The sequence below is a fragment of the Anguilla anguilla genome, chromosome 1 (assembly GCF_013347855.1).
Source record: "Anguilla anguilla isolate fAngAng1 chromosome 1, fAngAng1.pri, whole genome shotgun sequence".
Taxonomy (NCBI): Eukaryota; Metazoa; Chordata; class Actinopteri; order Anguilliformes; family Anguillidae; genus Anguilla; species Anguilla anguilla.
In genome coordinates this window covers 36,734,005-36,749,506 of record NC_049201.1, presented here as the reverse complement: position 1 = coordinate 36,749,506, position 15,502 = coordinate 36,734,005, and the positions used below count along the sequence as shown (strand labels likewise).

The 15,502-nt window shown below is 42.7% G+C and overlaps 1 protein-coding gene across 3 annotated transcripts in view; it reads left to right on the top strand.

Moving 5' to 3' along the window:
- The window catches only part of ccdc61 (coiled-coil domain containing 61), a 94,059-nt gene that overhangs the window by 60,894 nt on the left and 17,663 nt on the right, over positions 1-15,502 (top strand). For all 3 annotated transcript variants that reach the window (XM_035410186.1, XM_035410177.1, XM_035410169.1), the window contains 2 exons: positions 9,331-9,409; positions 9,775-9,969. In XM_035410186.1, the coding sequence (XP_035266077.1) occupies positions 9,331-9,409; positions 9,775-9,969 (274 nt within the window). The remainder of the gene's footprint in view (positions 1-9,330; positions 9,410-9,774; positions 9,970-15,502) is intronic.

Sequence of the window (15,502 nt, the reverse complement as noted above, 5' to 3'; positions counted from 1 at the left end):
GGAGCTGCTACAATCCATGGTGGGCTCCCTCAAAACCGATATTTTCGGTAAAATTGACTTTCTCTCTACCAATCTCAGGTCAGAGATATCATTGGTCAAAGACGAGCTTAAAAAATCTATCGGGAGTATACAGAATAAGCTCAACGCACACAGAGCAGTTTTATCGGAGCTGGAGCGCGGTGCTACGGACCACAGCACTCGCATTAGCAAGCTAGAGGCTAACGTCATCTCCCTAACAACTAGGGTGGCATACCTGGACAATAGATGCGAGGACCTGGAAAGTAGAATGCGGAGAAACAACATTCGTCTTCTGGGAGTACCGGAAGGAGTGGAGGGCCCACGACCGACAGAGTTCGTGGCCCATCTGCTTCAGGAGCTGCTCAGCCTGAAGGAGAAACCACTGCTAGACCGGGCCCACTGCACCCTGCGTAGCCGACCCCGGGATGGAGAACCTCTGCGACCATTTGTCATCAAGGTGCATTTCTTTCACGTCCGCAACGACATACTGAAGACATCTGGAGAAGCATCTCCTCTCCTCTACAAGGGCAGGAGAGTTTTGATATTTGCGGACTGCACCATGGCTGTGGCTAAGAAGCGGGGCTAGCTTTGGAGCTGTGAAGCGCCAGCTACTCACCTGCCCGGACGTGAAGTTCGGCCTCATCTACCCTGCGGTTCTGAGACTGACTCTACCGGACAGCTCCACGCCCAGATTCGAGGACCCGGCTCTTGCGGCCGATTTCATTTTTTTTTTAAACGTGAAAACGGCTGTTGTACCACATGGTGTGGGACAAATGGTCAGTTAGCCGGTCTTGTTAGCAGGCTAGCTGGCAGGCTGGTTGGCCGGCGAAGCCAATTTTGCTGGGTGTACTGATACTTGAATGCTGTTTTTTTTTTCACTTCCAATCCATGTTTGTGAGTATGCAGTAGACTCCCCACTATAATGCGATATAATGGAGATATGCATATATATATATATATATATATATATATATATCGTTTTTTTTTATTCCACTCATAGTATTACTTTTTATTTGTATCGTTACCATTTTATTTTGATCCAAACCGCCTCTAATGTCAATATTTGGCTGTTTGCATAGTTCAGTCGCAGTCTTACCACTTAAGCCATTTTATTGACCTTAACCTGTCTTAACTGATGTTAGTTTTCCTCAGACTCTACTGGGGGCCAATTTATGCATGTTTGGTTTATTTTGGTTCCAATGGTCACATCTCAGGTAGCAAAGAGTAAGAGTTGTCATGCTTTGCTCTAAACGTTTTTTGTATTTAGGGTTTTGCTTGCATCTCAGTTGGGGAGATGCTTTTGCAAGAGAGGTTTTGTGGGAAGGGGTTTTTCCCTATTTGTGTACAGTTTCTATGTTTTTTGTGCTTTGTCACTTGTCTTTGTTTTTTAAACTTGCACTATTAGGGTCATCTAAGCTCTTCAGTTTACATTGTGCCTTGTCCTTTACACGTCCTATCTCTTTAGACAGGACTCAGCCTGGTGTAGGCTATCCAGCTGGAGGGAATGGTTTTGATTTTCTTACTTGGAATTGCAGAGGCGTCAATAACCCAGTTAAACGTATTAAGTTGCTCCACCGTCTTCATCAATTGAAAGCTCACATCTTTCTCCAGGAAACTCATCTCAAGGTATCACAACACTCAAAGCTGCCGCTAGCCCACTATGCTACGGCTGTTGACACGGTCGCTTCTTTCTGGTTTTCTTACACTACTGTTGCTATTGAACACCCGCAACCACGACCGAATTTATCACCCCCAGGTTTCATTGACAATGTTACAGTACAGCCCTTCGCAACTGCTCACTCTCAATTCTTGCTACACTGACTCCCTCCGATGCAAAAAGTACCCGATACCTCCACCGGGGCCGTCGTCGTAACATCCACACTGCCACTATAACATCAGCACAATCTATCCCATCCATTTGGACTATCGATCGCTCTGCAAGGACACGTGGAATCAGCACCTGCCTCGTGGATTATTCGGTTTTGCGTTCATTCCCCACAGCCCCTTCGGTAGCCAAACAGTCAATTCGCCATGCCAATTTTGCTTTGCTGAACATTCGCTCCATTAACAACAAATCCCCCCTGCTCCATGAACTTATTATCAACAATAAATTGGACTTTCTTTTTTTGTGTGAGACCTGGCAGCAGCCAGGCGTCTTTTTCTCGTTAAATCAAGCCACGCCCCCAGTTGGTTTAGCTACTTCTGCAAACCCCGCCACTCTGGAAGGGGTGGCGACCTCGCAATCATTTTTCATGTTAATTTCAGCCCATCCGAAGTTTCCCTCCCGATTTCTGTTACATCTTTTGAATACGTTGCATTTAAATTACACGATGTCATTGCTGTTCTTATCTATCGACCCCCTAAACCAAATCAAATTTTTTGTCTGAATGAACTGAACTACTCTCATCTGCCTGTTCCCTGTCTTCCCGTCTACTGCTACTGGGCGACTTCAACATCCATGTCGACTCCACTCAGTGTACACCTGCCTCTGACCTCAATGTAGTCTTGGACTGTTTCAACCTTACTCAACATGTACACTTCCCCACACACTCCAAGGGCCACACTCTAGACCTTGTCTGTTCTACTGGTCTCAACATCTCAAACCTCACCAGGTCTCTGTTCACTTTGTCTGATCACAGACTGATTCATTTTCTCTTGTCCACCCCTGCCCCTCAGCCCAAACAGTCGCGAACCATATCCTTCAGGACCACCATAAACTCCATAAACCCTGCCCACTTTGCTGCTTCATTCACATCTGCCCTACCACTTGACTGCACTGTACACTTCGCTGAAGAGTTCGCAATTCAGCTGTCCACCACACTATCCAGTACCCTTAACTCTTTTGCCCCCTCAAAACTAAGCTGGTCACTTTTGCCACTCCATCCCCCTGGTTTACCCCCAAACTTTGTGCCATGAAACAGACCGGCCGTCGCCTGGAGCGCCTCCACAAAAAAACTGGTCTCACTGTCCATGCCCAAGCCCACCAACTCCACATTCAGACATACAGAGATGCCCTTATCGCTGCCCGATCCTCTCACTATTCCAACATAATCCAATACTCCAACGGAAACCCCCGCACCCTCTTCTCCACTGTTAACAAACTTCTCAACCCCCCTGTAAATAATACTACATCTGGCTCCCCATCACTCTGCAACTCCTTCCTAGAGTTCTTCCACACCAAAATCACCAACATACACCAAACTCTCACCTCATCCACACCCCCTTTTAGATGAACCACTCCCTACTACTGCTGCCACCGCAACTTCCCCCCCCCCCCCCCCCCCCCCCGGTTTTACCTTCACCCAGATTGACAGTGCTTCACTCACCAAACTCATTTCCTCTGCCAGATCCACCACTTGCTCATTAGATCCCGTCCCCACTGCTCTGATTAAAGCCTGCCTCCCTACTCTCTGCCCTTACTTCACCAAGCTCATTAACCTGTCCCTGACCCACTGTTAAAAAACCTGGCCTGGACCCAAACACCCTCTCCAACTACCGCTCCATCTCCAACCTCCCATTCATGTCCAAACTTCTGGAAAAAGTTATTGCTTCCCAACTCCGTTCATACATGTCCGACAATAACCTCTTTAAGCCCCTTCAGTCCGGCTTCCAACCCCTTCACAGCACAGAAATAGCCCTCACCAAAGTGGTAAATGACCTCCTCCTATCCTCTGACTCTGGTGCATATAGCATACTCATCCTCCTGGATTTCTCTGCCGCTTTTGACACAGTCAACCACAACATCCTCCTCACCCGTCTGTCTCACCTAGGCATCACTGGCCCATCTCTCAACTGGTTTCACTCGTACCTCACAAATAGGTCAGAATTCATATCTATCCATGGTCACACCTCAGATCTTGCTGCTGTCACACAGGGTGTCCCACAAGGTTCTGTTCTTGGTCCCCTCCTCTTCACCATCTATATGCTTCCCCTTGGCCCCATCCTCCGCAGCTTTGGTCTCAATTTCCACTTCTATGCAGATGACACCCAAATCTATATCAGCTCTACATCCACAAATCAGCCACCCACTGCCATCATTGAAACCTGTCTGATACACGTCAAATCCTGGATGCAACACAATTTTCTTAAACTCAACTGTGAAAAAACTGAAATCATTCTCATCGGACCAAAACCCCAGCTCACAAAACTACACAACTTCTCCCTCACCATTGACGGTACCCCTGTCTCCACCTCCCCCCTGGTCCTCAACCTCGGTGTCATACTCGATCCATCCCTCTCCTTTGAAAAGCTCATCAACAACACTGTCAAGGTTTCATTTTTCCATCTACGCAATATCACCAGACTCAGACCCTCTCTCACCCATCCCGATGCAGAAGAACTAATTCACGCATTCATTTCCAGCAGACTGGACTACTGCAATGCACTCCTTACTGGTCTTCCCTCCTGCCTCCTACACAAACTGCAATTGGTTCAGAACTCGGCCGCAAGAATACTGTCCCGCACACCCTCCCGGTCTCACATCACCCCTATCTTGAAAGATTTACAATGGCTCCCAATCACATCACACATCACATTCAAACTCCTCCTCCTAGTTTACAAATCCCTAAATGGCCCTAAATGGCCTCGCACCCACTTACCTCTCTGATCTCCTGCTCCCCTACCAGCCATCCAGACAGTTACGTTCATCCACTGCCGGCCTCCTCACAACCATCCCCTCTCAGCGCTGTTCTTTTGGCGACCGTGCCTTCTCAGTTGCCGCCCCCAAACTCTGGAATGCCCTCCCCCCTGACATCCGTACCTCTGACTCACTCACCTCCTTCAAATCACCTCTTAAAACCCACCTCTCTTCCCTAGCTTTCCACCACTTATTGTAAAGCGTCTTTGAGTTCATGGAAAGCGCTATATAAAATAAATTTATTATTATTATTATTATTATTATTATTATTATTACTAATAAACCAAACCTGCAGATGGGTGGGTCAGATGTTCCATTCCTTATTTCAGAGTATATTATTTTACTTCACAGATCAATACCTTTTACATGTTCTAATATGTAGTAGGTAGATACGTAGTGGTCAGTGGTAGGCTGTCAAATACGAATGTACTTCTTGTTAATATTTATGCTCCTAATTGGGACAATGGTGATTTTTTCAAATCGGTTTTCTCTACACTCCCCTATATGTCCTCCCATATGTTGATCCTAGGCAGTGACTGTTGATTAGACCCACATTTGGATCGATCCCCCACTAATCCTACTACCTTGTCAAACTCAGCTAGGATTGTCCGAACCTTTATGTCTGAATTTGCAGTTTCAGACCCCTGGAGAATTTTTACTTCTGGGAAAGCATACTCTTTTTTTTTTCTCACTGGTTCACCACACTTTCACACGCATAGACTACTTCCTTGTAGATGACAGACTTCTCCATTCCATATCTTCATGTTCATATAATCCAATTGTTGTATCTGACCACGCCCCTGTTACTATGGAAGTAGTCTTTCAAACTGTTGATAACCTGCGACCGCCTTGGTGGCTAAATACTCAACTGCTCAGTAATGAAAACTTTGTCAATTTTGTTTCGAATCAAATTGACTTTTTTATAAGTACAAATAGAACCCCAAACATCTCTGCGTCTATTCCGTGGGAAACTTTGAAAGCCTATATCAGGGGTGAAATTATCTCCAACATCGCACATGAGAACATACTTAAAAAAGATGCTATCTGTGTAAACATGCTGTATTGCCCAATTAGATGATGTTCATGCCGTTTCACCATCTCCAGATATTTATAACTTTGCAACCAGAATTTGACACATTGTTAAAAGACCAGGTTACTGAAGTGCTTGTCAAGTCTAGGAGCACTTACTACAAACAAGGGGATAAAGCCAGTAAATTATTAGCTCACAAGTTATGCCAATTATCATCACACCAGATTCCTCAAATTCGTATATCGTCTGGGATATCATTAGACCCCGCTGGACATGTCGCTGGACAAAAATGATGTAAATTTGACAGTTTTGACGTCAAGCCGACACTTTTAGAGGGTCGTCAACAGGTGTCTCGTACCTGCTGATTTTTGTAAGGTTGCAGACGCCGTCTTAAGTGTCGCGCAGCTGTGACTGGATGACTGAAACGAAGGCAAAAAGGTTGCCATGGCGACGTTGTCATGGAATTTTTCCCGACCATGAAAACTGACTGAAAGAAATTTTAGTATAGCGCTTCTGATATTGCTTGTGTCGAAAGTGCTGCGACGGAACAGCGATAGATTTACCCACTAGCCACATCTGTCCAAAATGTAAACAAGTCAGGCAGTTTTCACGGTCGGAAAAAATTTTATGACGACGTTAGTGGTGCTGCCATTTTTCGCGGAATGTAAACAAACCTCTGCTGGGCTTGGGTCTGGTTGCTATAGTAACAACGCGCACTGTCGCTGAACTATAAATGCAAAACGTTATGCGACAAAGTTCTACCGGCTAACACTTTGTAGTACGACACTTTGTCTCTGAAGCATAAATTAGCCTTTAGGATACGAAAACTGCTTTTGCAGAGGCCCAAACCAGACGTGAGGTCTAGCACTACCAGATTTCAGGTTGTATTATTTGGCTGCTAATCTTAAGATCATTCAGGACTGGTTGCAGAGCAGAGAGATATCCCCATCCCCAATTTGGTTAGAGATGGAGGCCGCCTCATCTATACCAACATCATTGTCTTTCCTCGCTCACTCTTCCATTACAGGCCCTTACTCCTCCTTCACCAAAAATATGTGTTAAAACAACATTGAAGATCTGGAATCAATTTAGACGTCACTTTGGGTTTCAGAGAACCTCTTTTTCCACTCTGGTAGCCTCAAACCCGGCTTTTCCCCCATCTAGGGTTGATAGTGCTTTCTCAACATGGTCTAGTCTCGGTATTAAAATATTTAGAGATCTCTATATCAACGATACATTTACTACGTTTGAGCAATTATCAGTTAAATTCGATCTCCCCAGACATCATTGTTTTAGTTTCTTACAGATCCGGAGTTATGTCCGCAGCATAGATCCCCGATTCCCCACCCTTCCTGGTGAAGCACAGTTTGACACTTTTCTTACCCCACTTCCTACTCTGAAAGGTACCTTGACAATAATCTATAGACAAATTTGCTCTTTACAAACCACCTCATTAAATGACATTAAATCCTCATGGGTGGAGGAACTGGGTGAGGAAATATCTGATGACCTATGGGAGGGGGCACTCAAAAGGGTGCACACCTTTTCTATTTGTGCTCAACATGGACTCATTCAATGTAAACTCATTCATAGGGCTCATTGGACCAAAGCAAGATTATCCAAAATTTGCAAGGATGTGTGAACCCTAACTGTGTAAGATGTAACCAGTCTCCTGCAAATCATGTACACATGTTTTGGTGTTGCCCATCTCTTGTTGGTTTCTGGAAAGACATCTTTAACACACAGCACACAGATCAGACCAGACCCTCTTATTGCATTATTTGGGGTTTCCTCACCCACATTACTAGTTTCCTCACCCACATTACAACTGACCAAAATGAATAAGGATGTAATTTCCTTTGTCACTTTGTTGGCGAGATGATTAATTTTGCTTAGATGGAAATCCTCTGCACCCCCTTCTCATGCTCTTTGGATTAAAGCCGTTTTAAATTGCATAAAGTTGGAAAAAATTAAACACACACTTAAAGGGTCTATAAACAAATTCTGTGCAGTGTGGGCCCCCTTCTTATGTTAAGCGACTACATTTCCCTGCAGTTCCAGAGTGATGTATATTTGTATTTATATATTTTTTAAAATTTTTATCCTCGTTGGACGGAGGGGAGGACATGACACATTCTGGTGGTGTAAGAGGCTTGGCATGTGTATGCACGGCATCTAGGATGTTAAAGAGGACTGTATTGTCTGATCTAGTTGACCTGTAAACAACTGTATCAAAATATGTTTTTGTTTTTTTATTTGTTAAATATTTTTTTATTATTATATATATATATATATATATATATTTCTTTTTCTGTCTTCATTTTTTTCTCTATTACATCAATAAAGACAAGTGAGCCTGTTCTGAAGCAGCAATACTTGCATACTCCATACTTTACTGATGAGAGGGGTGTTTTGGATCATGGGCTGTTCTTTCTCTTCTCCACACGTGGCTTTCCATCACTTTGGTAAATGTTTATTTTGTTCTCTTCTGTTCATAAAACTTTATCCCAGAACTCTTCTGGCTCATCTGTATTTTTTGTAATCCCTGTAATCTGGCCTTTCGATTCTTGCTGCTGATGGGGTTTACATCTTGCACTTTAACCTCTCTAATTCTATGTAGGTGTTCTGCATAAGGTGATATTTTCACGCCTGCCCTTTGGAGACTGGTGATGTCATTGACCGTTTTAAAGTTTTTCTTCATAACTCTTAAGGCTGTTTTATACTTCCTAGTAGTCTGCATAGTTTGTGTAGTTTGCGTTGTGTGCGGCACTCGCGAACGGGCAGATCATTTATACTTATACATTTATATATTTATACAGGTCGCACAGGCCGCGTAATTAGATTTTGTTACTGACGGTTACAGTTCAAAAGAAAATACCTTCATCCATATTTCCAAACCTACTAAATACTTCACCAATGACCACAAAAATGCTCAGCTAGATGTAACTTGTTGCACCGAGGACATTCATCTGACAAAAGCGCTTTTAGCCACATATTTAACGTTGCCTATCGGTTTTGTGAATCAACTGTTATAACCTATTAGCCAGAGCCGTATGCCAGTGACCTCATGTCATCAGCCAACCAATCATCATCTTTACGGCACATGCGAGCACTGGTTGCTAACTATGTGCTTTTAATTTCTTGAGGAGGTATGCAGTCTCAACATGGCCATGGTCTGCAACCGTTGCGCATGCCGCACATTCCGCACAACCTCTACGCAGACCCATTTTTACGTGTACTACGCAGAAGTAGTCATCAACTGCAGTTGTTTGTTGGAAAACCTATAGGGTGTTTATTTCTGAGTCTGTCATGGGTTTCTTTTTTATCAGCTTTTTCCAAACTGCTGTACTTGATATACACAATTTCTTTCCGCTGGTCTTTTGTGTGTGAACAGTTCATGGAAAAGGAAACACCAGAGCAACAGTTAAAACTTGTCAGTCATCTGTTGACTTTAGCACAGCTTAAAATTGGGTGACTCAACAAAAGAACTGTAAAAAAAAAAAATGTAAAAAAAATTTTTTTTTGCATTTTGTCTCATGCATTTTTTCAAATCTCAAATCCAAATCCAAAAAAAGTACATAGAAAAACCCCACAAAATTCACTCTGCTGTTTCCATACTTTAAGTTCCCTCCATCCATATCCCCAGGGCTCTGTGCTCCACGATTTGACCCCACTGCCTACATCCAGGACCGCCAACGCCGACAGCGAGAGACCAACCTCAAAAAGTCAGCCTCCCCTCTGTCTTATACTTCTGTGTTTTTAAATTCATTTTTTATATCAAATGAGCAGAAGCACACATTCCTTAACCAAGGCACAGGCCATCAGGCAGACAGACAAATTTAAACTGAGATCCCGAACACTTATGTCATGATAAATGCTTATTTTTACTAAATTTCAATAGCTTGTGCTGTTTTCAGTTTAACTGATGCTCTTCTCCAGAATGACTTACAAAGTGCATACAAGAGTCTGAGGCATGAAGCAGTAATCATAATGAGTTATTGGTGACACAGTGACAGCATTGGGTTAACAGTATTTCAGTGTCATAGTAATTTGAATTGGTTTCATGTTCATGCCTTGTTTTTTGTCTCAGTCAGAGGAAAGTGAAAAGGGACATGTTGCCCTTGCTTCCAGGCCAACAGAGGGGTCGATCCCGCTCCAGAGAGATGCGCCCTCAGCTTACCAGGGTAGGCAGTGCAGACCGAAGGAGAAGCTTGTCCCTAGAGAGTCGGAGGAGCCGGCGCTCTTCTGACAGCTCAGCGGCTGAGTTCGAAGAGCTCCCCTCCAGGTAAGGGCCATTCTGTGAGTTATATGAATATAAGGACCTTCATTTTTTCATTTTATATTTTTATGTTCGGCCCCCTTTAATTTCTGTGTATGTGTGAGTGAGAGGGGGAGGGGGATTATGTTTTCCATTCTCTTGTGGGTGGTTATCATGCAGATTTGCTTTTTTTCATTTCTTTTTTTAAAGATGAGTGAGATGGTCTCCTCTCCTTTCATATTTTGTATGGCTTGAGAAGTTACCTGAAGGCCTGCACTACACATCTTCTCTTTACATTTATTTAAATATATACAGTGCCTTGTTAAACATATTCAGACCTTTTCTCACATTTTACAGAATTACCAAGGATACGTTAAAATTTTGTTTTGTGTGATGTTATTTTCAAATGCTGAAACTTCTGATGAATTATTTTAACCCTTGCATGTTCAGAATATTTTTCAAATAACTAATTTCTGAACGTAGGATTGTTTTCTTTTTTGTTATGCATCTGAGACTTGCAACTCTCAGTTATGATGAATTGACCAAAAGTAAAACCAGGATTGTGTTTGACAGCCACGCCTACATTTTGCTAAGTTCCAGCCATTTCATCACCAGCAGTAGTACCTGCTGAAAACACACAGGGTAGTGAGAAGACTTTGCACTGGGGTGTAATACTTCAGAAGCATATACTTCATGGCCAAAAGTATGTGGACACCCCACCTAATTAGTGAGTTTGGGTTCTTTAGCCACACCCATTGCTAACAGGTAGACAAAATCAATTTTGTCATGCAATCTTCATAGACAAACATTGGCAGTAGAATGGGTTGTACTGAAGAGCTCAGTGACTTTAAACGTGGCACTGTCATAGGATGCCACCTTTCTGACGAGTCAATCTGTCAAATTTCTGCCCTGCTAGAGCTGCCCCAATCAACTATAAGTGCTGTTATTATGAAGTTGAAACATAGCTCAGCCATGAACCAGTAGGCCACACAAACTCACAGAACGGTACCGCCGAGTGCTGAAGTGCGTAAAAATAGTCTGTCCTTGGTTGCAGCACTCACTAAAGACTTCTAGACTGCCTCTGGAAGCCACATCAGCACAAGAACTGTTCGTTGGGAGCTTCATGTAATGGGTTTCCGTGGTCGAACAGCCACAGACCAGCCTAAGATCAGCTTGTGCAATGCAAGCGTTGGCAGGAGTGGTGTATTGCCTATGGAGCAATGGAAACATGTTCTGTGGAGTTATGAGTCACGCTTCACTATCTGGAACTCTGACGGACAAATTTGGATTTTGGCAAATGCCCAACTGCATTGTGCCAACTGCAAAGTTTGGTGAAGGAAGCATAATGGTCTGGGGCTGTTTTTCATTGTTTGGGCCAGGCCCCTTAGTGAAGGGAAATCCTAATGGTACAGCATACAATAGCATAACATAACATAATATAATGACAAGAACAGGCCATTCAGCCCAACAATGCTCGCCATTTTCCTAACTAAATTAGTGCTCTAATTACCTACAGACTAGATAGTATCTAACACTGTATCAAGCCTAGTTTTGAAAATCCCCAGAGTTTCTGCCTCTACTATGTGACCTGGCAGGCCATTCCACACATTGTCTACTATCTGCATGAAAAAATTCTTCCTAATCTCTCCATAGAATCTACCTTCTAATTACTTAAAATCTACGTTAATTTCCATTTATATCCCCTTGTTCTACTAACAGAACTCAACCTGAAGAATCCCTTGTAGTTCACTTTGTTGATCCCCTTTATGAATTTAAAAGCCTCAATCAAATCACTCCTGAGTCTCCCTTTACTAAGCTTGAAGAGGTTAAGTATCTTAAGCCTTTCCTCTTAGCTTGTATCTTTCATACCAGAAATCAATTTTGCTGCTCTTCTTTGAACTTTTTCCAGAGCCTCTATATCTTTCTTGTAGTATGGTCCCCAAAACTGCACACAATACTCCAAGTGTGGTCTAACAAATGTATTGCATAAGATAAATATAACTTCCTTGGACTTATACTCAATACTTTTGGCTATATATCCCAGCATCCTGTTGGCCGTTTTTACTGCTACAGCACAGTGCCCAGAACCTGAAAGGCTTTGATCAACCATTACTCCCAAGCATTTTTCAAACTGAGCACATTCCAATGTTGTTGTTCCCATAAAGTAATTCTGCCTAAGGTTTTTATCTCCCTCATGCAGATTTTTACATTTGGCTATATTAAATTTCATATGCCAGGTTTCTGCCTACTTCTGGATTTTATTTAAATCTTCTTGGATTGCTTTAGTATCTTCCAAACTATTAGCTGGGCCTCCCTGTTTTGTATCATCTGCATATTTGACTAATGTACTTTCTAAGTCCCTGTCAAAGTCATTGATATAAATGAGGAAGAGCAGTGGTCCCAGTACTGATCCTTGTGGGACTCCACTTCTAACAGCTCCCGGCTCAGATAATATCCCTCCTACTACTACTAGTCTTTGTGTTCTACCCTGTAGCCAGTTCTGAATCCACTCTGAAATTCTTACTCTCTTCATTTTACTAAGAAGTGTCATGTGGTACCTTATCAAATGCCTTGACATTCACAATGACACTCTAGAGAGTTGTGTGCTTCCAAATTTATGGCAACAGTTTGGGGAAGGCCCTTTCTGGTTTCCCTGTGCAGTCCATAAAGTGAGGTCCATAAAGAAATGGTTTGCCAAGTTTCGTATGGAAGAACTTGACTAGCTTGCACAAAGCTCTGACCTCAACCCCATTGAACACCTTTGGGAAGAGTGGTGGCTATTATACAGCTAAGGAGGGACTCCATCTTAATGCCCATGGTTTTGGAATGAGATGTTCAACAATCACATATGGGTGTGATTTGTGTGTTTGGGTTTCCACATTCTTTTGGCCATGTTGTGTAAAAAACATTATCAATAGGAGAGGCGCTTGAAGCCATAATTCATACTAGACAAAATGATTCAGGCAGTGAAAGTGCACTTTCTGGGATGAGGATTTTTATTTACATGCCATAGACCCAATTGAGGATGACGTAAATCTGATGTGAATGCCACTATTCATTACATTACATTACAGGCATTTAGCAGACACTCTTATCCAGAGCGACTTACACAAATTTTACATAGCATCTACATTGCATCCATTTATAGACGCTTTCATCGGACGCACGCGCATTGCCAAGGTTATGTGCTTGGCCCTAAGTTAACTTCCACTCTGTGTTTGTTTATTATTAGGGGTCCAAGCAGCGAAGCTGGTGGAACCCTATTGTATCTGTTAGGATTATTATTCTTATTATTTTTCTCCGCTAAAAGTGTCTGAGGCTCAGCAACCATAAGTCCTGGAGCAACCAAATTTGGCAGGTGGGTTTCTATGTGCCCCCACTACTCAGGCACTAAAAATCACGTACGTCGGCCAGATGGTGGCGCTATAACAAAGGGTTTTGCGTAAAAGGCCATAACTCCCACACCATAAGTCCGATCAACACAAAACTTCTTCAACATATGCATGTGAATGTGCTCTATACCTTTGCCTTTGGGACCACCTGTGTCCGCCATATTGTTTGCCCGCCATTTTGACTTTTTAGTTGGGGCGTGGCAGTTTTCTCCGCTAAAATGTCTGAGGCTCAGCAACCATAAGTTGTAGACCAACCAAATTTGGTAGGTGCATTCCTGTGGCCCCCCACTACTCAGGCACTAAAAATCACCTATGTCGGCCAGATGGTGGCGCTATAACAAAGGATCATACTTTAAAAGGTCATAACTCCCACACCGTAAGTCAGATCAACACAAGACTTCATCGACTGATGCATCTGAATGTGCTCTACAACTTTCATATTGGGAGCACCTATGTCCGCCATATGGTTTGCACGCCATTTGGACTTTTTTATTAGGTGGGGTGCGGAAAAGCTGGAGCTCCAAATCCAAACGATTACGACATCGAGTAAACTTCTTTACGGCAAGCGACAACCATGGCGACGCAAGTAATCCGACACCGTAGGGTCTAGTTTTTAGCAGTGAAAGCACGGTCTGACAGTGCCACCTAGCGTGCATGCTAGGATAGGCTACCCAAAAGTTTGTCAGTAAAACCTTTCTGAGAGGATGAATAATTACTTTTCTTTGGCATGAAGACAGTATCGGGTGAGTTCGTTAAGTCTTTAAATCTGTCATTATGGTGAGAAAAAGCTAAACCATTTTATTGGTAGTTTTTCAGTTTCTGTGCAAACGCGCGAAAACACGCTGGTATAATAAAACAATGACGGTAATACATACATAGTCCGCTTCGTTCCGTTGCTACCATAACATAACAGACTATCTTGTGTCTACAGCTGCAGTTTATCGCTGCAATTTCTAACATTGAATATTCACAAAAGACGCAATTTATGCTGTACTCTGCCAATGTCTACATAAATAATACGCTACGGTAAAGCTTTGAGAGGATGAATCATTACTTTTCTTTGGCATGGATCCATTCGAAGACAGTATCGGGTGAGTTCGTTAAGTCTTTAAATCTGTCATTATGGTGAGAAAAAGCTAAACCATTTTATTGGTAGTTTTTTAGTTTCTGTGCAAACGCGCGAAAACACGCTGGTATAATAAAACAATGACGGTTATACATATATAGTCCGTTTCGTTCCGTTGCTACCATAACATAACCACCTACAGCTGCAGTTTCTCGCTGCATTCACTAATATTGAATATAAACAAAAGACGCAGTTTATGCTGTACATCGTATTCTCAATTTAATCTCTAAATCGACTGTAAGCTTAGGGTTGTAACTAGGTAGTTGTTTCGTAGGTTACTTAACTCATCTTAACTATTGCCGTAGGGTCTAGTTTTTATCAGTGAGGGGGCTGTCTGACCGTCGGGAAGCATTGGAAGACAGTGTCGGGTGAGTTCGTTCAATTTTTAAATCTGTCATTATGCTGAGAAACAGGTAAACCATTTTATTGATAGGTTCTGAGTTTCTGTGCAAACGCGCGAAAACACGCTGGTGCAATTACTAATATTGAATATAAACAAAAGACGCATTTTACGCTGTAGTCTGCCAATGTCTAAATAAATACTACGGTCCATTTGAAGACAATATCGGGTGAGTTCGTTTAGTCTTTAAATCCGTCATTGTGCTGAGAAATCGTATTCTCAATTTAATTTCTAAACTGACTGTAAACTTGGGGTTGTAACTAGGTAGTTGTTCCGTAGGTGACTTAGTCTTAACTTGTCTTAACTATTGCTTGAATGTTCTCATAGACTGCGTTGTTGCTGTTCTTGTTTGTGTTAGCGTTAATCAGTTTAACCTACAGGGTCCAAGTTGAATTATGCGGTTGTTCCCTGCACTTAGAACGGTAGGCTACTGCCCTCTAGGGTTTTCGACACACTTGTTCCTCGTTATGGTAATACATTTTGTTGTACGTCGCTCTGGATGAGAGCGTCTGCCAAATGCCTGTAATGTAGGCTACTGTAATATTCCGTAGCAACAAGATAAATCCGGCGTTAGCCCTGAAAAATGCCAATACAGCAGTGAAAACGCTGCTCACTGAATAACGAAATAAACGAGACAAAGTT